We start from the raw sequence: 26,796 nt of genomic DNA, 5'->3' as shown, positions 1-26,796 counted from the left end.
TTTGATAAGAAATCTGACAGATATCATCATTGTCTTATAATATAACAACTTTATTTCTAATTGTTGTTTAATGTATAAAATCATTATTGATCTCGCACCTTCACCCTTAAAGGCATTTGTCTCTTTGTGTACTGATAATATAAGACAAACAGCTTCGTCAAGAGGAGACTGTGAAGCGCATTGATTTTGGTTGATTAGCTTTTTCTGTAAAAGCTGTTAATAACTGGAATAATTTACCAATTAACATTAGACAGTGTACTACCTTTGTGCAATTAAAGATAAGTCAGGTTTGTGATCAATGAATATATACAATGTAATATGGATTTTTTTTTCTCTTCTATTGTAGTTTATATTGTTAAGTGATGGGTTATATGTTATATATTTTGTATTTGTGGGGGTATTTTATTGTAGGTCTATATATTTTTATATCGATAATTTGGTTCTACTCCTGTCCAAGGACAGCAGATGAAAGTTAGCTCTGTAGCTCATTCTGGGGCAGTATTTTTTTTATTGTCAATTGTCCCTGTCAAATAAAGAATAAAATAAAGTTGTGAAGACTATTGTGGAGTATTTCCTTTTGCTATTTAAAAAAATGGGAACACAAAAAATATATTTAATGTAGTCTCTTACAACAACACTAATGTTTAGACGTCGCCTGAAGTAAATTTACCCTGCGATGCTGAGCATTACATATTACATGTCAAGTATTTTTCCCCCCCAAAGATGGTTTCTGTTATTTCAGGCAGTTATCATCACACTGATGTTAAAGTGTTCGCTCTTTAAATCCGTTTATTTTTAGTTAGTTAGTTATTTGATGCTATAAAAACGTGTGTTTTGACGTCATTATTGACAGCTTCTCTGAGCACAGTCATCACTGAAGCACCAACGGACTTCTTCTGGATCTTCGGGAGGAGATTGGAGCTTTAACTTTGATTTCTACATTTCCAGAACTGTTTATTTCACAACGACATAATGAGCTGTTCTGCAATATTAACCGATTCTGCGGGACCTTGATATTGTTGCGCTCACTACTGCACAGACATGCTTTTATTGCTTAAATAGCTGGCATACACTGTATTATAATGCAGATTATATGATTTAATGAATTGAATTATAAAGAACAATCATTCCACACAAACAGCACTTAAAGAATTGTAGCTGGAAGGCTTGAATGCTGGCCTAGAAAAGGCATGGTTGGCCACTCAATAAGATGAAATATGTACAGGAATCACTTTATTTCAAGCCATATACAGATATTAAAGCTAACAAACTACAGCATAATCTAGTTGTTCATGATAATCTAATTAATTTTTCCATTATTGTTTTAAAAAGACCCTCTGCACCCCCTAGTGGTGGAGAAAGCTTAACACAACCGCAATAACCTTAACTAAGATGGTAAAAATGTAGCTGTCCTTCAAACAATAAAACGACTCAGAATAATTTGTTAGTGAAAAACACAATGCACTGCACACTACTATGATCTCCTTCTTTACCCTGCATTTAAATTCCTACGTAAGTTTAGTCACACAGACTTGCATCAAGACCGGTTTCAGTGTCTTCAATTCACCCTGGGTACAATATTAAATGCCAAAGGAAGAAGAATCAACAGTTTCATCCATAAAAAAGACGGTGCACTTGTTAATGCCTGATGAAGTACAGTATTTACATTTCAACAATGAAAATATTACTAATGTACAATTTAGTGTTTGCTACATTTACATAATCTCTCACACACTCAGACCAGCGTGAAATATGTACACATTCGGGTACAATTGCATCATGGATCTGTTTAAGCTATTAAAATAATTTGCGAATAATAAAAATCTGCTATTTACAAATTCAACAAACCTTTGGCTGGCCTCGGCAATCGACACATGCTATTTAAATATTCTCTTACAAGTTTTTTTCTGGACCGCTGCGCCACATACTTGGTCTTTCGCTCTCATGCAAAGGAGCTTTTATATATATATATATATATATATAGAGGATTTGCGTTTGTTTTGAGCAGGCTTTATTTTCCTCTGTTAACCGGCTCTCCGATCAGTTCCGGACATTTCTCTTCACCCTTGGCGATTCTGTCGCACTTGTGAAGCAGGTCGTAGTTGATTTTGTCTGTAATGACGCTGTCCTGCTTGTACTGAGGATGTTTGTCAACAAATTCCCTCATCCACTTTGCCATAGTCATCAGTTCACCTGAGAAAAACACAACAAATGTGAACAAAACTATCCGAATAATCAACCTGCTAGAAAACTAACTCGATTAGTCTAGCCTGTTTTCAGCTGATGAATGAACAGAATATTGTAGTGTGCCTCCCATCCAATAAATCACAATAATCTTTGCCCATCCTTACTTTTGATAACAGTCTCAGATTTCAAATTCTGTCCATTTTATTACGAAATTTTAAAAAAATAAGTACCGTTTTGGTGCTGTTTAATGTGGCATGAACTGATCCTCTGCTCCGCTTTAATACCAGTTACAGTGCGATGAATGAACATCTGAAGGTATGTTAAAAGATACAGTACAACTTACCAAAATCCGTATCATGGTATATTATAATGTATATAGTAATGCAGTACCAACTGAATCTCATGCATAGTTGTCTTTGTGTCAATGTCACAAGATGTGAGGTTTTCTTGTACTATAGTAAATCGATGACTCAACAGTGTCTCATAATTATTCATGAGACTGCGTGTCCTTATCCTATGAGATGACGCCTCTCTTAATTATTCATGACAGCACTTGTCGAAGCACTTCAAACAGTGAGATCGCAGTGAGAGAGAGATGCATTAATGGATCAAAAACGAGTGTTTGTTTTTCATTTGTAAGAGATTCTGCGTCGCATAAGTTCTCTTCAATAGATCCTGAGTCTTCGACACAACCGTGATTCATCCGCTGTGTGTGTAACCAGTCTTTACTGCCCTTTAAAGGTGCAGTATGTAATAATTCTGTCCACTAGAGGTCGCTAGAGGTCTGTTCAAAACGTAGCGTAGCTTGATGACAGCAAGTTTGAGAGCGGAATCTTGGGACATGTGGTCTCCACATCACAGCTGGTAGAAAATAATCAGGATAGAACTCTGGGAGAAATCATGTTCATGGATGTGATTATTAACGTTACTGTAGTTTGAAGCAGAGCAGGAGCGAGTGTTGTGGAGCTGAACGAGGAGCTGGAGCGATTGATCAACACACGCCTCACGAGCAGCGGGACTTTTATTATGACACAGTCGCCGGCGCCATGAGTGTGAGGAAACGCAGCTCTGTTTATCATATTAGAGACATTTGAGCGTGTGAAAAATGATGTTATAACGTTACTCTGTGCGTTCGCTCGGCGGCTGCTGTGAGACACTGTTACACACTGCAGTAAGATAGATCCATTTTACAATATCAGTTTAAATGCTGGATGATTGTGTTGAGAAATGACATGCAATTAATTTTAAAACGTATTGTATGATGGAGAAAATGCTGTATTACTGTTACTAAAAATAAAGCTGCATCTGATTATGCTATGTTAGCTACTTCACACAATAGTGTTTTTCTCTGAGGCATGGTGAAGCATGGTACAAAAATTAGATTTAAACAATAAGACTAAACGTGTTGAGCTATATAACAATAATTAGTTTTCTGTCTATAAATATATAAAAACAGTTGTTCCCTTGTATATTAAAACATGTAAATATTAAAGCGTCTTTGGTGTTTCCATGGTTTCTACAAAATAAAAGCGGAAACCTAGGGTAAAGCGGGTATGACGCCATTGACAGGCGACTCCTCACACGTCCCGGAGCCTTGAATAAAATTGCAATTTTCTCACGATTTACAAATAGTTGGAAACATTTGGGATATTGTAAGTACTCAAGTGAACAAAATATATAACACTGACCTAGTGGTTTTTGGTTATTTTACTGCAAAAATATTACATATTACACCTTTAACTGATCAAACGGCTTATAAAAGCACAGCAAAATAAGCCTCAAATGTTATCAAAGATGCAACGGCATGTTCGTATATATTTTCGATGCAGAGAACAAATGCGAATGGCTGTGTATTTATTTGTGCATTAAATTATAGCCGTCACAGAATATGTATGTATTTGTGTCATTTACAGCGAGCTTATAAAGCCACATGTATATTGTGTTGCGTGTAAGGGTATATTGTAACTTAAAGGCATTTTCATACCAGAAGCGCGCTTCTTAATGAGTTTCAGGTAGTTGAGGATAGTGCATCGCGTGTCGACGTCCACCTCCATGTTCTCAAGGTAGCTGTTCAACATCGGTATCAGCCCGTGAAATACCCCTTCCTGTACAATAAAATAAACACCGCACAAGTTAAATGGAGGAATTAAGCATCACTGAATCCTACTGCAGCTGTCAGTTAGAGAGCAGAGAGACACACACCTTCCCGTTGATGATGGTGTCGATGCTCATGAGGGTGAACTCTTCACCGTCACTCACTTCACTCTCCACTCCATTCTGAGCTGTGGAGGGCGGGTCCAACACTGGGTTGCAGCCTTAAATTAATAATAAAAATTATATAAGAAATAAAGAAATGTAGGCAACACTATATTAGGTGTCTTTAACTGCTTTGTACTTACATAAAAAAAATAAAATAAAAAATAAAAAAAGAATTTTCTGTACAGCATCATGGGTAATGTAGTTTTCACCACAAATTCTGTTGTTAAACATGAAAAATTTTTACAACTAAGTTCAAATAATGTGGCCCGATGGCTTCAACTGTAGCGAATACTAACAATTATCAACCTGGTAGCTCACAGTAAGGCTGTCTTTTATAAGTTTATAAGTTTTATAAGTTATAGTATGGCGGTGAAAAGGTGAAGGGGGGTCTCTGAAATGTCCGGTTTACATCAGCAGCATATTGACTAACGGATGAAGACGGATGGATTGCTACAAGATAGTGTGGCGGTGTTCTTCTTTGCTCTTTGTTTCTAGTTGTTTTTCTAATGTGCATTACAGTATTCACTGCTGTTAATAAATATGTAAACAGACAGCATTTCTCTGTCTAGGGGTTTTTTTTAGTTTAGTTTTTATCTTTTCAATGAATCGTGTACACCCGTGCACCACTGTTATTATATGCAATAAGCAGCTACTCGGTTTTCATAAAAGGAGCTTTACACAACCTTATCAGAGCTAAGTATCTGATGGTGACCTGTAGTTTTATACATTCATGTAGTCTTGATTTGGGTGTGTATAGTGGTCATTTACATTTAAAAGGCTTGTAAATCTAGCTCAAGTAGATTTTAGCACGCCACACTCAGCTTTGATCATATGACATGATTTCCCAACAACAAAACTGTGACCAGTGGAAATGCTGAGTGACTGCTGAGAAAAAAAGTTAATGTAATGCCCTGATCAACAGTGTAATAACAGCTGTGATTACATGCAGGGATTTTTTTTAAATACATGTTTTTACATTGTAAAACTGCATCAAATGATTCATTTAAATGCAAGTACATCATGGTTTAAGACACTTGATATAAATGTGGAACCAGCATGCACTGTCACAGATATCCACATGATGTCAGTTGTGTGTTTAACTAAAAAAAGTCACAGTTCAACATTGATATGAATGATAATGACCACCATTTAACTTCACTGTCAACTAACCTTTAAAAACGTCCTTCCGGAAATAAAACATGCCTTCTTGCACGGCATTTCGCTTCTGAGCAACTTTCATATTTTCATCAACCTAAAAAAAAAAAAAAAAAAGTGTTACAAAAAATTACAGAATTAAAAATGTTATCAATGCACATTTCTATTTCATCATGCTTTTAAGAATGTACACAGTATTTGTGCCATTTAAATTCATCCCCAGAATCAGTTTTTCTGCTGTGCATAAGGAAGTTAAAATGCCAAACCTGTTAAAAAACACACGCACACGCACACACACACACACACACACACACAAACAAAACAGAGAATCCAACCTTTGATAATGGAATGAGGAAATCCAGCTTATAGGACAAGATCACACGGGTGAGAAGAACGATAAATACGACATAAGCAGAGTTCTCAAAATCTGTCAGTTGGACCTGTAAAAAAATAAATAAATAAAAACAAAGTGTTACATATGACATTTTGTATTACACATATATATGTAAAACAAATCCACCAATGAATCCATATTTTATTATGATGTGAAAATAGATAGGTTATTCGGCAAAGGGTGCATTAAATTGATCAAAAGTGACAGTAAAGACAATGTTACAGAAGATTTCTATTTCAAATAAATGCTGTTCTTTTGAAATTTCTATTCATCAAATAATCCTGTAAAATAAAATGTGTCACAGTTTCCACGCACATCTGAAGCAGCACAACTGTTTTCAACACTGATAATAATCATAAATGTTTCTTGAGCATCAAATCATCATATTAGAATGATTTCTGAACGATCATGTGACACCGAAGACTGGAGTAATGATGCTGAAAATTAAGCTTTGATCACAGGATATAAATGATACTTTACTATATATTCACAATGAAAACAGCCAATTTCACAATATTACCGTTTTTCCTGTATATTTGATCAAGTAAATGCAGCCTTGGTGAGCAGGTGACCGGTGACTGTGAAAGTCAGCGCCCCCACTCGTGTGATGAGAGGTGACACACACGTTTAAGTAACGATCCGGTTCCAGCGGCTTTAATCCATGCACGGCTTCTATCTATCTATCTATCTATCTATCTATACAACTAAACTTAAAAGTTTTCAGTTTGAAAGTTTTAAACTACTTTAAAAACTTTCTGGACCGGCTTTTTCAAGCCAACTTAAAGTTTGTCTCAACAAATGTTATCATCTAGTTTCATTTGTAAGCACTCACAAAAAAAAAAAAAAAAAAAAAAATTTGATGCTTTTGTAAAATAAAGAAAAAACAAAAACAAACAGGATGCGCTTTCTGCCGTCTCTGACTCCTTACTGGAGCACATCACAAAAATGAACCGATATTCAGTGTATACGTGCCTGACTCACGATCAGAATTATATCTATAGAAACTTGAAATGTGAAATTTAAGTGAAACGATTCAAATTGAAAACAAATATTCTCTGATTATGTAATCCGTATGAAACCAACGAGAGGTATAGAGGTAATCTGTTCAAATTAGGGCAAATTATATGTAAAAAAATATTTGATCGGTAATCGCCTTAAAAAATATTGCGATATCCGATAATATCGCCCACCCAAGCCCCGCCCCTTCCGCCCCGCCCCTTCACAGACAACATAGCCGACACACACTGTAAACACACATCAGTTTGGTTGCACTTTATCTGACAATAGCCTGCAAATCAGTAGGCATAAACTTAATTTAAAGGTTAAAGGTTTGTTTTTCTTTTCTTAGTTTGTGCTTTAATATAAAAGCATTTGTTATGTTAATCATTTCCACACTGCTCAAGTGTTTGAAATTAATTTCGTTTCGTGAAGAGAACTGGTGAATTGATCACAGTTTAACGGAGTTCATTGTGAAGGTGGACATTCTGGTGGTGATTGTAAGAATGATGCATGTTGATGTCAAATGTGTCTTATATTTTTTTCTTAAGGTCCAATGTTTCAGTTTTGGAAGAGAAACATCGGACACATATCATGATGATACATTTAATTTATTTCATTTTAAATGCGTAGCGCTGTTTTTTAAACTTCTAGTTAAGCTATAATGTATTTATTATTTGTTTAAAAGCGATTAAAAACAGTTTGATTCGTTCTGCATGACCAAAAACAGAAAGATTATTTTTTCTCATGTTTTAGAGCTCCGATGTGTCCTTACAGGCCTCTTATAACGAAATAATAATTCAAAAAATCATTATTTATTTGGAAAAATAAGTAATTACAAATGTTATTTGTGAATTTTATGTTTCATTTATTTTGATAATGAACAGGCTGCGATGTCAAGCAAGTGCTATTGACGTGTGTGCGCGAGGCGCCGGCGTGATCACTTGAACTGCTTCCTTACACCAGTGAAAACAACTTAAAATAGCTACTAATTTTTGGTCATGCATAAACTGTAAACAGTTTAATCATATCTGTGTACACTCAAAATAAAAACAAAACATTTTGTTCTGTAAAATAAAGAAAACAGGTAGGCCTACCACTTTCTTCCGTCTTAGTTTCCTTATGAATGTGTTTATGTGGACAGCGTCAGAAAAAAATAAATCAATTAAAACAGCATTTGGCTTCAGTTTTTTTTTTTTCTTTTTTTCGCTTTGTTAATCTGTTAATTGTTTAAGTGAATATATTCTGTGTATTTGTTTGTTTTATTTAGGCTATATGAGTTTATTTTGCTGCAGGTGCGTGATGTAAATCCTCCTTTTCTGTTGTTTGCGCGTGTAAAACGAAACCACTGGAAAACAAATGTAGTTATTTTTAACGAGTCACAGACATTTAGGCTATCCATTCTAATTTAATTTAGTCTTTTCATTCTAATTTAACAATCTTATCGGTTTAAACAGAAATGTAGGCTACATTATTAGCGCCGCGGGTATAGGCCTAGGTTGATGTCAATGCACAAATCCAATATAGTCTGTTACACACACATGTGTGAAAAAAACTGTGTTTACGGGAATGTTTTAAAAATAAAAATACATTGTTAATAAGCAAAATCAAAATGTTAATTTTATAAAGAGTAGCCTTATGCCATTGCATGTGAATAAATATGTGAATGGTAACTACGGGACTATGTTAAATAAATTTTATTGGCGATTATCGTCTGTAACTGACTTTTAATATCGACATTGTGATACTTTTAAGACATTGTCGATATACGATAATATCGTCATATCGCCCAGCCCTAGTTCAAATGTAGATGTTTATAATGTAAATGGAATATATGTAATGTATACGAGCGCTTCCCAACAAGGAAAGGACAAGTCATAAGAGTGAAACTTGATGAATTAAAATGTAAAAATCCTTTTCCAAAATGTTCCGATATTGTTTCACCGAAGTTCATTTAACAGCTGCACTGCGGTTCATGATTTATTTTCATGAATAAAAAAAGGGTTTCAAAAACATCCCCCCTCTGCTTTTCCTCAAATGGCACCCTGTATATATATATACGCTTTGCTAAGCACACAGTCAGTCAGGCCGCGTCTGTTTGCATCATTTGGCACACAGACAGCTGTTTGTTTAATACCTCCATGGGACGGAACTCCACTCTCCACCCGATGTCAGAGTTCGGAGGGGGAGGCTTGAACCTCATTGTCTGCCAGTTGGTTGACTGAAGATTCTGTAACATGCAAAATAAACCGTGGTTCACTTTCACATGCTTCTTAAATCACTCCAACTATAAGGTGAACACAGGTCTAATATTCACATTTGTTTTTTTGATGCTGTTAATCAGTTTGCCAGAAGAAAAATCAGATGTTAACGTTAAGTACCTCGAAGTGGTCCGATTCGTTCTCATCGTCCAAATGAATCTTCTCCTGGAAGAGCGACAGCGGGTCGCGGATGAAGAGATGTGCGATGTGCTGTGCCAGCAGTTTGTCAATGCCTGCAACAGTGCAAAACAGTGTGCTTGAAAATAGGCACTGACCTGCTTCAGTGATTTCACACCCCGTCTACACCGAGAGGCGCGTCACGTCAGAAGCAAACTGAACACATTATAATCAAAGATGCTGTCTACACTGATGACAACAGCACAATGTAGTAAGGCAAGTCTTTAGGGAAGGTCTGATTCGCCGTGTCGCTGTAGACAGTCCTTACCTGCATCGAGCAGCTGTTTGTTGATCTCTTCATCGATGGTCAGCTCAATGTCATTGTATTTCTCACCACAGCAGGAGAGGTAGCTGTCAATCGAATCATACCTCGATTTGTTGATCCTGAATTTGTTGTTTTTCAGCGGCTGCAAAGAAACAGATACACCATTTTAAAGAGGCCATACTATGCTCTGATCATGTCGCGTCTTTTGTGCGCTCGAGTTGGTCATTTTAAAGTCCCCCTGTGGTGAAAATCAAGTTTTTAGTGTTGTTTATATGTCTATGTGGTATTTTTAATATGCTTCGAGACAAACCATGTGCAAATTCATAAGTCAGCACCATTGCGGAGTATTTTCTGTTTAAAACTGCAGTGACCTGAAGAGAGTTTCAAAAACTACTTTGTAACCAATCATATCAGCCTGTGGGCGGGCTTTAGCATATCATTAACTATAACCGCTCTGAAGCAGGGGATTCTCAAGAGAAAACAGGTTATTCCGGTATAATTTTCTGTTGATATGAAAAATCGGGTACATTTAATAATATAGCGGGTGAATTATGTATATGATGTGTATTTTATGATGAACTATAAGCCTTTCTCCGCTGACGTTCTGAGTTGTTCAAAGCGTTTGTTAGAGGGCAGCTGTCTGACTCTGAGATGAAGAACATGGTTTGTGTAACATTAGCAACACATTGTTAGCTGTTTGATAGCAGTCAAGCAAAAGGCTAATCATATCAATTACCACCGTGTGTCCGGCGATACATAAAATGCATCACCATTCGGATACATCGAGCCTGTATAATTCACTCTTCTAAATCAGTTTCTGCTTCAAACATATATGGCTGATTTAAACCAGTATTACCACTTGCCATTGTGCAGGGTTTACTACTGTGCAGTTGAGCGAGTGGATCAGGCAATACAAGCTGCTGTGATTGAGTGGAGGCGGGACTAATTTGCATATTCATGGTTCCACAAAATAAGCAAGTATGTAGAGTTACATTCAAGCTATTTTTCACAGGAAAACATGTTTAAATGTGTAATTTTGGTGATAAAAAATTGAATTTTAAGGGATAAAATTATTGAATGTAGATGTGTGACAGGCGTGCTCATGATGGAGAGCGTGCTTTTTCCCAGGCGCATCTACACTACAGCTAAACTAAAAAAATCCTAACTTTTCAGAATGCCGCAAACGCACCACAGGTCATTTGACAAGAACCAACCAATCAGCTTCACCCTTTCCATAACAACATCGAAAGCTCAGCCAAGATGGATGAATGGTGCATTTTTAGACGTGACATGAATGGCCCCTAAAAAGTCTTGATGTTGTTTTTGTCTCCACTAGAGCAGGTTTTCCTGTTTTTCCTGCTCTGTCAGTAACGCTCTGTTTACTTCCTGTCTCTATGAAGCCCCTCCTTCTGAAAAGCACAATGTGCTCTGATTGGTCGGCTGAAGCAGTGTGTTGTGATTGGTGTTTGGGAAATGTCCCTCTCCTTACCATAACCGCCAGATTCAACACACAACTAACTAACTCAACCAGGCCCCGCCCCTTTATTCTGCGTATGAATTATTTAAATGAGGAACATTGTGACGTGTTCGTTCCCGGAAGAAAAATTCTGAAGTTCAGAAAAACAGACCCTCATGCTGGAGGGACTTTTTCATGCTCAAACAGCAACATTACACATTAAAGAAAGATGAACATGGAATATAATAGGTCATATTAAGCGTAACAGGTTCTGTTTAATGTCTGTGGTTTAAAAAAAAAACTGAGAAAAAGGCTTTGCCTAGATGACATATGTTTATTTTGGGATTAGTGGCATTTGCTGATAATAGTTGATATCAAAAGTTGTCAGGTCTTCTGACAGTCTTGTTAATTATTACACATCATCATTTGACATTAACATTTGCACTTTCTCAAACGCTCTCGCTTTCAAGTTCTCAAAAGGCCCAATTTGGATGAGATTCATTTTCCTTTTAAATGATTAACAGTAATTTCATGTATAATTCACACAGGGCTGAGATCTCTGTAATTATTACTGAAGTGTGACCGTCTGTTGAGGGATGAGGGCGTTACAGAACATCATGTAGTCTGCAATTATAAAATTATGTTTATAATTTAGTGAAGGAATTGAGCCCAAAATAAATAAATAAATAAAAGTAGGTTATTTGCTCCATATATTGTGCAAGAAATCCAGGCAAGATCAATTTGAACAGGAGTAAAAATCTACTTGACCTCTTCAAGGAAACTACTCCTTTATGAATAAGGCCAAAATACTTATGTTTTGCTTGTGTGCAGGTTAAAGAGAGGCATATGATCCCGTTCTCACCTCCAGGCCCCTCTCCTCTCGGGTCCGGTCGTCCACAGACGCAGAGATCACTCCCCAACGACAGTCGATGTCGGACACGAATCCGCGATAGAACGGTGAGGCAGCACTGAGAGCCATCTGCACAAACACATCAATACTGAGAACGAAATACTGCACATTTCTGGAGACATTAACAAAACAGAGTCTTAAAAGTTTGTACAACTGCTAACCACACAAGACTGTGAAAATGATGATGACGGAGGGTTATATATTACTTCATGTATTGTAAAGATGGTCAATTTTCAACTAGGGTCAAAGTTAGAAGATCCTTTAAAATTTTCTCAGATTTGGAATTTATTATTTTCTTTATCCTACAAGCAGTAACATCATGCATGAAAGTTTGCTGTGCACCCCAGTATTGAGTCCATCTACCCATATTTATATACATTTTATTTAACAGTATAAACACATGAATTTGCATGAATTTGACCTTCTCTGCCACCACACTTTATATTAAGTGTCTTCAACTACTATGTACTAACATTTAAATTACAGCTGTGATTTAATGTGTTAATTCTGGAAAAAGTAAACACATTAAAATTATTATTGCACCAACCCTATCCCACACTTGTACGTCATCATCACTGCACACAGTTATGAACATGATGTGTGAATGACTGACTGTGTGATGAAGTCTGTTAGACTGCAGTTAAAATGCCACTGGAGCTCAAGATATGTGGGCAAAAAAATACCCCTTTATGGGTTTTGTTTTATATTTATATTGTATGATATAGCTTAGCAATATCACACGAGCAAGAGTGCAGTTTTTTCATGAATATCTGCATGATTACAAATGTGATATTGATTTTATACAACAGCACAATAAATGAAGTTAATATTGTTACATTTTAGACAATATTGTCTGTTTTTGCTAGATTTCACCAATGAAAATAGTTCCAAACAAAGCCACAGCAGAACTGTTGTGCGTCTCTGAGCAACACACAGCGGTTTTTAACGACTCGAGTGAGTCATTGATTCAGTGAGTCATTTACAAATCTGGTCACTTGCTTCGTTCCTGAACGAATCAGCCATTTAAATGAATAGGTTGAATGAACGATTCAATGACTCACTGATTAAGACAGTTACTTGCCGCCACCTACTGGCGGTTTTAGTGTTATTTTTAGAGTATCATTTCATTTTTCATTCATCTTCATCTTCATGCCATGTGTAAATATACCTAAATGCCACTTCAGACGCAGTTCTAAAAAAAACATTATGGTCACATTGTAGCCTTAAAAGTTTATGTGTAATAAATTGAAACAGAATATTTCTTTTTTTAAACCTACTTTTTGTATTATCGCTTCAATGCTGTTCTCATCCAACACAATGATGACTTTAAATGATCTTTTAGGGGATAATTTCTCACCCAAAATTGATGTGCGATAAATTAGATTAAACATTTTAATCGCCGGACAGCCCTAATTTAATCACTTGATACAAAGCACTTATTGTGTACATACATGTTTTTACACTGTACTTATATTTGAAAAACACCTGAATGTAAATCACAGCTGTAATTAATTCTGTAATTGCATCTATAATTACACTGTTGTCCTTTCCTTACCCACTTAACCCACTCATTCTGCCAAACCTTTACACAATCAATGTACCTAACTTTTATTAATGAAAGTACACAGTAGTTAAAGACACCTGATATAAAGTGTGACATCTCTGCTAGCTGCTTTGTACGTGTTTGATATGATTCGTTCGCATCACTTCCACAAGAGACAGTTTGCCCATATTTCTTTCAACATGACAAGGTTTCTAATTGCACTTCTAGTTGCGGTTTTAGTTCTGCCTTTGGTTCTCTGGAAGTGCTGAAATATTACATCAACTGCACGCCCTGTCCTCAGACTGTGCGTTCCTCTAACCCGTGTTTTCTTACCACAATGGGACAGAAAACAGCCAGTTGGTCATAAAGGTAGCGCGCCTCTCTGATGCTGCAAGCCTGGAAGGTCACCTGGTGGACAAAATTGATCCTCCGTCAACCACATGACCCGAATATTCTCAATGCAAATCAATGAGAGTAAAAGGGATTTTACCTGCAGGCAACAGTTTCCCATGCCAAAGCCCATGGCGTCCATGTAGATGTGATCAGGCAGGGCACCCCTGGCTGCCTCTCCGTCATCTTCTGGAAACATCTCCACAAACGGAGATGGGGTGTTTTTATCTTTAAAAACTGTAAAGGGCACGGAAAAACCATGCAGCAACATGTGAAAATGCTCAAATTAAATATCATCCGGAGCTTTTTGCTGCAAGTCCTACTAAGCAAGCGAGAAGTGATAAAAGCACCTTCACCCACATTAATCTTTATACTAAATTGCTGCAATATGAATATGGAAATTCTTTATGTCATTTGATTTTACTTTTATGGCACATCACTAGGTAGCTTCGCCCATTGTGAAAAATCATTGGTGCAAAAATTGAGCTTTTTAAAAATGTTTTTGCAAGATCTCCCTTATGTTCACCAAAGCTGCACTTATCTGATAGAAATACAGTAAGAAACAGTACGAATTGAATATATGTGATCAAAGCTGAATTTTCAGCATCATTACTCCAGTCTTCAGTGTCACATGATCCTTCAATATGATGATTTGATGATTCATTTATGATTATTATTATCATTTGGACACATTAGGAGTAGAACAAATGAAACCAGGCATATACGGTTTATTTCCAGAGCAAAACTGACTTACAGAACGAGTTCTATCATTTACAAAAACAAATCAAAAGACTTACTTGGTACGTTAATCGCCACCTTTTCGCCCCTCCGGTGGCGTATGTTTCTGGTCAGAGTGCTGTAACACATTAGCAAAAGCATCCATACCTCATTCAGCTGCATTCAATATTTTGAATCATTACAAACACACGTTTTCATCCAACTCATGATGAATTATGTGCTTAGAGTTAGTGGCTTGTTGAAATCCTTAACTTACTGTAAATATGAGCTACCATAATGGAGGCAGCAATACTTCTAGAGTGATCAGATGAACAGCACTTTTAAGGCTCTCGGCTACTGGTATGTGAAAGTTCATTGTCTGTTGAACTGGCTTCCCATAATCCCCTGAAATGCCTCTGAGCTCTAGCTTACGCAAACAACTTCACATTGTTCTGTGTCAGACGACACTTCAAACACTTTCAGCTGCAACGTAAACTCACAATGTCCCTGATGACTGCCAGTGGCCTGCGACACATGATCTCTCACCTGAATCTAGGGTGTCTGTTGATGGCCTCGTCGGGGAAGAAAAGCGATTTGGACACCCCTTTCTCGACAGGTGTGGGTTTGTATTCTGGCAGTGTGAAGCCTGGGCAGCCTAACCTACAAAACACAAACAAAAATAATTATAGTCATGCACTGCAACACATTTGCATCTTACATTACAAGTGATTTCATCACATGGGATGGCAAATATAAGCCTGCATCTTTTATCAGGGTTAAAGGGTGAGTATTATCTACACACATGTGGCACACCCAACTCACTCAAACTGCCAGCAAATGCTTCATAATTTTTTATCTTATATAATTATATATATATATATATTTTATACATACACATATAAAGTGCATAGCATAAATGAGTACACCTCCTCTGAAACTTCTGAAAGTTAGAAGTTACTCAATTACTCAGAAGACATGTTAGGGACTTCTTTAAGTCTGCTTAATCCGTTATCAAAGAAGCATGTCAAAATTATTCAGGAAAATATGATTTTCTTATCAAGGTTCTTATCAAATTTTCTGGTTTAAGTTTAAGGCAATGTTTGATCAACAGGTAAGTATGCTGAATCAAAACATTCAAAGAGAAGTAATTTCTTGACCATTAAAAGTGTTATATAGCCTAGTGAATCATTCTCAGACTTAATGCTGACAACAATGGAAACACTTGAGAGAGAACTGTCAGGATTATTTCACTTATTTCTCAGCACAAAAGAGGACAGTGCTACAAGAGGATTAACAAATCATTGTTTTAAGTGTGAAAATATAGCAAAAGTAACACAGAAATTCAAAAACAATGGACTTGTGACAAGGCCCCTGAAATAATCATTTTAAGCTTTCCTTTAGTGATGAGGGATTTTTTTTGCTAGACAAAGAGCAGGAGAAATACCAAGTGAGTGTCTCAGAGCCAGCAAAAGCTATGAAAAGAGTGACTGTTATCTCACAGAAATGAAGCCTGCAGAAATGACAAGCATGCTTGTTGTTCTCACCTGAACTACCTACTGTAGCCAAAGCACAATAAAGTCACTTAGCCGTTTCCAAAGCCCATATTTACAAAAATATATCAATACTCTGGTCTCATGAGACCAAATCAATCATTTTGGATCTAACAGCATCAGAAGAGGAGGTTGCTAGAGGAGGAGTTCAGTGAGAAGTGCCTGGTTCCCACAGTAAAGTTCAGTGGTAGTAAAGCTCTTATATAGGGATGTGTGACTGCTGAAGGTGTGAGGGAGTTGTGCTTTATCAATGCTGTCATGAATGTAATTTAATACACAAACTTGAAACAGAAGATGTTACCCTTTCCTCATTCCCTGCATTGTTGGGCATTTTTTCAACATGACAATGAGGATATGCATTCTCCCAAGCTGACACTCTTGAGCGCCTGTGGGGGATTCTGTAAAGACGAGTTGAGCAACACGCCCCATTAAAGATCAGGGCATTTAAGGAGCTCATAATTTAAAGAGCTCACAAAATTGGCAAATTTAATTATTTTATGGCTATTAATGTCATATATTTCTCAGTTTTTATTATGTTTAATACATTTTAGTTTAGCCATCTTCCCATGAATTGTATTAGTGATCATAAAGAAAACACATTTTTTGTATTTGTTCAGAGGGGTTGTACTCATTTATGCTGTGCACTGTACATACATATTCTTTTTTATATAAAATAAAAATAATCTTAAAGCTTTTCTTATAATTCGAACAGTTATATGGCAGAGCCTTTTCCCTGACTGACTAAAACATAATTATAAAATGTAAAACGAATAAAACGTCATTCATATAAGAACTTTTATGAACTTAGAAGAAGCAGCCCAAAACATGGGTTGTGTTGTTAATTGTGTGGGTGAATGATCCATTAAAATGGGAAAAAAAACAGTGGGACCAGTTAGACCACTTTAGATGTCTATATATCACAGTATGTCATAATACAGCATTTTTTTCCTGAAGAGCAGGGCAGCAACTAACAATTATTTTGATTAATTTGTTGGTTATTCTATCGATTACTCCAACTTAGAACATAAATTATAATGCAAACAGACAGACGGACTGTGACGAAATCTTGCGAGATTAACATGAAGAGATTTCTCATCAAGGCGAAAAGCTGTCTCGCGGTATTACCGTGACGGAGTGCGAGGGTGAATTTAGGACAGAATATGTTTACATTCATTTTTTTTTTTTTTAGAAATAAAATCCATTTAATTGACATGGATAACAGTCGCTTCAATCCCATCCAGCTCATCCAACACGAGCTCCAGAGCCTTACGTAGCACTGATCATGTGACAAGAGTAAGTGATGAGATGACTGATGAGACCACGGCGGAGGATTCGTTGCACAACAGAGACTAAACGTCTGACAAATGTCTTATCTTGTGAGATCCCTGTTCGCAGAGTACCACGAAAGAAAAACACGAGTGCGCATTCAAACACGATTTCAATACCTCGCATTTTGGTGCATGCAAATATCTCCCAATGTGAAGGCTATCTTGGCTGTGTAGTTGTGACCATCTCTCAGCTCTGTGTCATGCTTGAAGAAAAATCTGGTCTCTATTTGCACTTTGAATATTGAGAGAGTACTTTGATTATGGTTGTACGTTTTGTTTGCACTTAAGAAGATTAAAAAGAGAAAACTGTTATTCATTTTTATTTATACTGTTTTTATTTCTATCATCAATTTGAGTTCAGTATGGAGGTCAAAAGTTGTAGAAGCTCATAAATCATGTACAGCTCTCAGGTCTGAAGAGACTCATATGAAATCATACAGGAGAGAAGCCAGTCAGTTGAGTTTGTGGAAAAACCTTTTAAAGTGCTTGAATATTGTCTTTTACTGCATATGATAATTCACACTCAGAAAGTGGAACTGAAATGACATTCATTCAAGTCAAGTATTTTGCCATTATGGATTTCTTAAAAATAAAAAGTATTATTACTGGATTACAGTGAAGCATTGGCTACATTTTACTGGACGTGATGTGAGTACCTGGGGAATGACGTGACTGTGAGGAGAGTTTGGTTCTGGCTAAGCACAGATGAGGCCTCTCTCCTCCGCTTTCCCATGTTGTCTTCGACCGTGTTGAACTCCGACATCGTCCCCCCGTATGGCTGTCCCGGCGTTCCTTCGATCATGTAGCTGCCGTACTCCGGCCTCCACAGAGTAGGGTGGCTGTAAATGTGCACGGTTGACAGTCAATCAACTGAACTCAAGCAAACCAAAGTATTGCATTTCAAGAGATCAATATTTTGTCTCTTAATGAAAAGGTACTTGTGAATTACTAGCAGAGGCAATTCATTTAATCCATTTTGCACTAGTGGATAAATGAGCACTCGTGTATTACAGACATCCATCAACATCTTGCTGTAGTAATGTTAACTACCGGTCATCAGACACGGCTTTCTCAATGGCCAATGATGATATATAGAGAGTGCTGTGGCCAATGAGCATTGAGAATCATAAAATTGCAATGAAGCAGTAGAAATACAGACTGAAGAGACACCTAAAATATCAAAAATCACTAAAATATATATAAACAAACATCATACATATCTGAAGTTTCCCAAATTCTGTTGTTAATTATTCATGTTAATTTTTTTCCTAAAATCTGTTTTCCATTTTAAATTCTATGGATTCCATTTTAATGGCTTGATTCAATTTTAATAATCAAAAAGCTTGACCAGTCAATTGAGTTTATAAAACTTTAACTTAAATATATATATATATTTTAAAAATGAGGGTCATATGAAATGTTTTATTTATTTTTTCAGAAATTCTGTGTTTTAATTTTTCTGGATTTACAATTTAATGCAAATTCATTATCAAAAACTGCGGCAATCAATGGAATAAGACATTAGCAACTTAATCTTTTAAAATGTAATCAAACATTTTTTTGGAAAACAAAATGTCAAGTTAAACCAAACTTTGGTAACACTTTATTTTACAGTGCTGTAGTTACATGCTACTACATGTACTTATTATAGTAATAACAGTAAATTATGCATAATTACAAGTAACTAACTCTAAACCAGCATTACTCAAAGTGAAGAACAGCGCTTGTTATTTATCACAACTATGCAGTGTTTTCAACAACATAATGTTTATTTTAGGTTTCAGACACTTAAATATACATAAGAACTAGTAAAACAACAAATTTAGAATTTGTAAAGTAACGTTACACACCGATGTCTATGGAAACAGCAATAACAATCAAGTGCCAACGTGTTTTATTAACTATAAAGTTTACCATTTCTCCCAGATCACCAGCCATTTACTTACATGAATTTCGGGAGAAATTGATGAATTCACGTATTGTAACTGACAGGACTCTGAACAGCTGCGCAAACAAACATGGCGGCGCCCATCTCGCTTTATAGATCAAGATAATTTATTAACGTTTTTAAATGACAAAACACAATCACTTACACATACTTGAGAATCGGAATATGAGATAGTTGATGACATGGTAAGCAAGTTTGTGAATATTGTGAATTAAAAAAAAAGGAGAAACTAAATAAAAGCACTTCATCTGTAAAGCATGACGCATCACCATGGAAACAAGGGAAACATAAAATAATGGGCGCGTAAAAAAAATTATAATTTATATATAATAAATTATAATGCAAAGTGATAATATAATTGCACTTATTTTCTCTATTTGAATGTTTTTAATTCGGTTATTTGATGTTATGTTTTTAAAATGTGATGTTAATAAGATAAATGTTAGTATATTTTAACAGTTAAACTTAAAGCCTAGTTTATTATCATTTTGTTGGGGCGATTGGGAACAGGTGGGGCTCAGAACACCTCAAAAGTGGGGAATGGCAGAAAAAGTTTGAGAAACACTGCCCTAAACCAAACCCTAACCCTAACTGTGACTCTACAGTAAACACATGTAGTCAATTAATAGTACTCAGTACTTATTTGAGTAATTACAATGTAACTACAGTATTGTAAAATAAAGGGTTGCACTTTATTTTAAGGTGTCTTTGTTATACTGTAATTATACATTTAACTACTGAGGAATATAAGTCACTACATGTACTTACTATAGGGGTAAGATTAGGGTTTGGTTTGGTTTAGGGTTAGTTGCATGTACATTGCCCTCCAAAAGTTTGGAAACACCCCTGGCAAAGTGTGGTTTTGGACGATATCAGCATAAATCCTTATCATTTTTTCATGCAAATACATTACAGTAACTTGACATTATCATTGAAGACCAGCAATACTAATTTTCATTTTGATTACATAATAATGTCAATATATACATGTCAAAGTCAGACATGCCCTTTGCCAGCCGTGATGCTGGTTACTGGATTAAACTTGGCCCAGGTTTGTAAAAGATGTTCGGGTCAGCACACCTTAATAGCTTCAACAACTGATTGACAATTACGTTTAGAATACAATGAACCAATCAGAACCCAGTTTGGGTCAGATAGCTGCTTTAAGTTTAAGTTTTTTCTATGTATAAACTATTTATGTGATAAAAAAATGTTTTTTGTAGTTTGTGTTGTCTCTTACAAGTGCAAAATTATCACAAATTAAACAGGATTCATCCTAATATTGCCCAAAAATCCCACTTTTCTAGGACGTTTCCAAACTTTTGGAGGGCAGTGTAACTATGCATAATTTACAGTTATTACTATAGTAACTACATGTAACATTTGTAACAATGACACTGTAAATGAAAGTGTTAGCTAATAAAGTGTTAAAATAAAGTGTAACCCAAACTTTTCTTGTGACAGGTTGCAGTGAAGACCTTTGAGTTTCTGTGTGTGTTTGAGCATCATGTGCAGCAGAAGAAACAGCATGCAGACTTCATATTTCAATAGTCTTTTTGAGCTTTAATACTCAGACACTAGTCCAAATCAGTTTGATTTATTCATCCAAAATTTCACAACACTCCGCATTGTACAGTAATTTCATTTCTATGACTGGATTTTACATTTCCATGAATGATTTTCCACATCGTGGAATATTTCTGGCAACAGCTAATGCAAACGTTTTTAATAGGCGGCATCTCAGATCGTCCATGTGGGGCTGAAAATGCTGTGCCAGGACAGGGCAGGATGGGACGGGACGGTGCGCTCTTCAGTATGTGCAATAGAGAGGCAGTAATGAGGAATGCCACAGCTCTCTCGTTTCCCATTGCATGCTGCGATTTCCCCTGAGCTACAGCTACACAACATCAGGAAAAAAGGACACACTTGTCTTTTTTAATATGATCTTTCATGTAGTGTGTAATATAGCAGCTGTTTGTGAGAGTAAGAGGTCTGCAAAGTTTCAAAGATCAAAGTGCAGATAAATGGAGTTATTGTCTCCCAAAAGAAAGAGGCGATTCTGAACTGCTGAAACGAGTCGTCACTAATTCCGTCTCACTTCCTGCTGAACCTATGTCGGTTTGTAACTAACTTTGAATAATGCCAGCCTATGGTCTTCATTGGCTGCCGGTGAATCATCTTTGCCCCTCAAGCACTCTAGTTGTGTCTAAGAGAGGCTGAATCTTCGAAATAAGCATTATTACACTCTTCGAGAAATGTAAGGTGATGTGCAATGTATATTTGGAGAAAATCATTTTTTTGAGCTTGGATGCATGTAAACCTGTTGTAGGAGACATTAGAACTAAATGAGGAGCATTTAAAACCGCATAATAGAGGCAACTCAAATCAAAAGGAGAGAACAGGAAACAAAAGATACTATCAATCTTGTTGACTTTTTAGACACATGCATAAAAGAGGGATTGGCCACGAGACTTTACAGTCATGCAGGAGGTTAAAGTGTACAAAAGAACAAACCAGCTAAGTTTTCCATTTTCATATAAATCAACAAAGTGGACAAACGTGCATTTCCCTTCATATTCTGTCTTTTTAGACTAAGTTGCAGCTAAACATGCTATTATTGAAGTGTGAGGAGCCCGAAACAAATCTCTGAACATGTAAATTTAATACATTTGTTGGGCATATGTTCAGAATTTTTCTGTGACGCACAATCAAGGATCAGTTACTCACTTGGGGTTGATCTTTTCACCCTTTTCCTGAAGGGTTTCCAGAACATCCTTCCCGTTCAGAACCAGACGGACTTTTTCGTTTCTTTCATCCATTTCCACCAACATGTACTCCACCTGAAGGATGTTTCAGAGACATTTATCATACAGTTTGCCACAGAAGCAAAACCACAAAATATTGACCACAAGTAAAAATAGCTTCAGTATGCACTGTTGCTCTGGCTGAGGTATTACATGCACATTACATGTTGGGTTTGCAAGGCAAATGTACTCACAATAACAAACCACAGTGTTACTCTTGTCATAACACTCATTATGAAAGTAAAAGCGCAGTGAGACATTTCTAGTCTGATGCAATTCTATTCTTCTTTTTCACCATTCCATTCTTTTTGCCTTTTAAATCCACTAACGCCGAACAAAGGATTCACCGTCCTAAACCAACAACATTCCAACAGGTTTTATCGTAAATCCACTGACGTCTTCTGACTGGTCAAAGGTAATGAAATGAAAAGCCATTTCAAAAGGAGGTTCAGAAATCGACATTAGCCTGTTGATCCTACATGAACCGCAAGTTTGAACATGCAAACACTTTCTGGCACCATTGTTTGACATGTTTATTTTAGTACTCTTTTAAGAAGAGTGAAAGAACGAGCAAGAGCTCACTGAAAGATGACTAACTGCACAGCCACCCAACCAAAGGAAATGGGATTTTGTAATGATCGTCTTTGCACAAAATCTGTGAACTAAAACTCAACAAGACACGCAAGAGAACTCAATTCGGTACGCGCTGTTTGAGAAGTTTTGTGCGCGCAACACACATCAGGAGCGAGCGCCCAGAAAGCCTCATCTCAAATAGCATGCAAATACTGAATTAAGTTCTCTTTCTCGTGTTCTTGCACTTGAAAGGACGTATTCACACAAAATGATGTAAAAAAATGCCCGAATTGTTGAGTATCCTTGTGAAAATAGTTGGTTATGTCTAAAGTGAATGTAAACAGTTGAGAAAGAAAATGCATGTGCATGGGCCGGTTCACACAGAACGAGTTTTTGCTGTTAAAAGCACGATAAAGGTCAGTAGAACAATTAAAAGGTTTAGAGACACGTTTGTTAAAAGCTGAAGTTCTTTTAACTTGAGTGTCGTGTTTTTAGAATGCGATGTCATGCACGAGAAGCGAGATGCGCAGTGGTTAAAGACATCTGTCTAGCACGTATTTACATTCATAAACAATGGAAAAGTAACACACTTGAGTGGAAAAACTGTGTTTGCAAACAGCGATGATGTTTTTGTGGTGGTGGAAAATGACAGCTCTGCAGTAGTAGTCTGTGGAAGCCACGGAATAAAAGAATAAAAACGTTAATTTCCAGTTTATATCTCAAAAATCCCCTCACAAATTCGAGTTTATATCTCACAATTCTTAGAAGGAAAAACAGAATTGTGAGATATACTCGTTATTCGGTCTTTTTTCCCTCAGAACTGTGAGCTTATATCCGGCAATTCTGACTTTTTCCGCCTCAGAATTGTGACATAAACTCACAATTGTGAGTTATAAAGCCCAAAATGTGAGATATAAACACTCAAATGCAAGAATGAGAGTCAGAATTGTGAAATAGGCTATGTTTAAAAGTTTTCTATGTAAAATGATATTGGTTTAAATATTATTTCCCTATTTTCTGCCACCGCTATGCGTGCGCAACTGTGACGTCCGCTCCAAACTGGTCTATTGGATCTGTGCATTATGTCTTAAAGTGACAGCAGCCTAATATTCCTGCTGCTGCCTGTGTTTTTAATGTTAATCAATCAACAAAAGACAAAAATCAATGCTCATCACTGAATAACCTCTGTAACTTTAATAACGAATTCATACATTGAAGACTATACAGTGTTATTTTTACATTTGATTACTTTATTTAATTTCTGTACCTGAAGAATACTGTAAGACCAACCTGAAACACACAGTTTATTTCATTTATATGCATGTATAATATTTATTTGAGCTATTACTCGTAATTTGATTATTTGTTCTTATTTTATTACTGACTGTTTAACTGTTTTATCAATATTTATACAAGTTTATTAAGGTTACAAGGGTCAAAAACACAGAAAACAATAACTAGCCCTATTTTATTTTATTTATTGCTTTTTTTCTGGCGGGCCCGTGAAAATCTGAACCACTCCCGTGGAAAAATCCTTAGCATTAGGCCCTGGTGTGGTGAAGGGCAGATCTTTACATGTCTGGGCTGCATTATACATACAGTACTCTACTCCACACCCACTCATATCTTACTGCTGAGATTTCCCAAAGTCTGAATAACCAAAACTTTGAAATAACACCAACGGGGGAATATGAAGTCAAACCAATACTATATTTGAGCTTCTTCAAAGAAGAAAACTTTCAGCACAATCTCTTAACCAACTTCATCCTGGGATTATTATTATTAAACATCACCGAAGGAGGTCAAAAGTCAGCTGGACACTTGTTGGTGCAGATAGTTTAGCGTTGACCTTCCTTTACCCCTTAAACCAAACCTGTCCCACCTTCAACAGATGTTGAATTACAAAACATTTGCAATTCAACATCAACACAATAAACACATCCTACCTGACAATTTATAGTTAAACACACCTAATATAAAGTCTAAACTTTGTACTTACCTATAAAACTAATTCCAAGATTGTATTACAAGGATTTTAAGATCCAAAAAGTGTGCATGCATAAAGGAGACAATATTCATAACACAAAGCGTGCACCTGCTCACGTGCAGCATCCAGATTTGGTCCAGTGCATCACTGAATGCTGCCTCTAAAAAACGCAACCACGTGCTTTCACAAAATATTGTGCATTTTTTGAAGATGGAAAGCAGCCTCACCTCGTCTCCCCATTTCAGCACATCCTTCTGCCGCTCTTTGACCTTATTGTAGATGTTGAGGAACTGAAGGATGCCGTGCTTCCTAACGTGGTCAGCATGTTTCTTGGTCTCTTCCCAGTTGAGCGGTGACCCTTGTGACAGTAAGCCCATATCACAAACCTACGAACCCTCGCTTATGGTTATGGGCTTCAACTTCAGCTTCTCGTCCACCGCGCGGCGCGTGTCTCACTCTTGATATAAACGGTAATATAATGCTCGTGAGCGCGCACGCTAGGCCTTAAATGACTCTTTTTAAACACGGAAGTGTTCTCTCTGTGCTTCCGAGCGGGTCTCGCGGACGGGTTCACGACACCTCGCGTTATGAGCGAATAAAGCGGTCTCGAGTTGCGAGCGGCTGATATTTGATCGGAGTGCGCGAGTTATATGTCAGTCCTTTCCTCCCGCACAGACACTTTGCCTGTACTGAGAACACGTGACTGTGTCGTTGCGCGGACGTCATGTTATGACTCAGCAATCCCTTCCTCTCGACGGAGTGGTCAAGGTAACGCGCGCAGCCGATCTGATTGAATCTGCTTTTGTAATCGTGACAATGCAAAACGTAAGAAGCAGAAAACGGTGTTTGTTCAACTGCGGACATTTTGGTTTAGCAGTTGTTTTATTATTATTTTGTCTTTTCCTTCTCATATGAAGGTCGCATTTAAAATGATGTTTTTTTTAAGCAACGTATCAAATATTGCACCTATTTGCATTAAAATATTTTTTAAATTGCGTTTTGGGAATATGCTGGCTATGAAATATTAGGGATATGGTTGAAACAACAAGGTCAGCAAACACAAAACGTTCCCTAAATGTTAGCAGTATTTGTTTCCCGTTTGGTAAATTTTTTTGGCAGGAACCAAATAAAAACTTCCAAAGAACGTTTTAGGTTTAATTTTTACAACCAAACGTTTCCAGAACATTCGCTACATGATATTTGAGACAAATGCAGTAACTTATGCAGCACGTTGACTATTATGGTTATTTTCTGTTTTTTAAATAACCATTAATTGCCTACACAGAAAGTTACCTAATGTTTTAATAACCATTATACAGAACTTTCCATAATTGTATTTTTAATGTTTTTTATAACCATTAAAGGGTTAGTTACCAAAAAAGAAAATAATGTCATTTATTACTCACCCTCATGTCGTTCCACACTCCCGTAAGACCTTCGTTCATCTTCAGAACACAAATTAAGATATTTTTGATGAAATCCGATGGCTCAATGAGGCCTGCATAGCCAGCAATGACATTTCCTCTCTCAAGATCCATTAATGTACTAAAAACATATTTAAATCAGTTCATGTGAGTACAGTGGTTCAATATTAATATTATAAAGCCACGAGAATATTTTTGGTGCGCCAAAAAACTAAATAGCGACTTATTTAGTGATGGCCGATTTCAAAACACTGCTTCATGAAGATTCGGAGCATTATGAATCAGCGTGTTGAATCAGTGGTTCGGAGAGCCAAAGTCACGTGATTTTAGCAGTTTGGCGTTTTGACACGCAATCCAAATCATGATTCAATACGCTGATTCATTTGTGCTCCGAATCTTCCTAAAGCAGTGTTTTGAAATCGGCCATCACTATATAAATCGTTATTTTGGGTTTTTTTTGGCGCACCAAAAA

General features: G+C 36.6%; 1 protein-coding gene across 1 annotated transcript; it reads right to left on the bottom strand.

Annotated features, from left to right (window-relative positions):
- Positions 1 to 1,211: 1,211 nt before the first annotated feature.
- Positions 1,212 to 25,620, bottom strand: gclc (glutamate-cysteine ligase, catalytic subunit). The gene is made up of 16 exons (XM_067386871.1): positions 25,128 to 25,620; positions 22,264 to 22,376; positions 18,245 to 18,427; positions 15,257 to 15,370; positions 14,791 to 14,849; positions 14,094 to 14,230; positions 13,937 to 14,011; positions 12,013 to 12,129; positions 9,698 to 9,836; positions 9,373 to 9,485; positions 9,129 to 9,221; positions 5,937 to 6,041; positions 5,617 to 5,698; positions 4,390 to 4,502; positions 4,172 to 4,292; positions 1,212 to 2,193 (listed from the first exon to the last, which is right to left on the bottom strand). Exons 1-16 carry the CDS (start codon positions 25,275 to 25,277, stop codon positions 2,012 to 2,014), a joined length of 1,896 nt encoding a protein of 631 aa, XP_067242972.1. The 5' UTR covers positions 25,278 to 25,620; the 3' UTR covers positions 1,212 to 2,011.
- Between the last annotated feature and the right edge of the window lie 1,176 nt (positions 25,621 to 26,796).

This window comes from Chanodichthys erythropterus, chromosome 5 (assembly GCF_024489055.1).
Source record: "Chanodichthys erythropterus isolate Z2021 chromosome 5, ASM2448905v1, whole genome shotgun sequence".
Lineage (NCBI taxonomy): Eukaryota > Metazoa > Chordata > Actinopteri > Cypriniformes > Xenocyprididae > Chanodichthys > Chanodichthys erythropterus.
The sequence above is the reverse complement of the archived record's forward strand: the minus strand, read 5'-3'. Positions and strand labels throughout refer to the sequence as shown.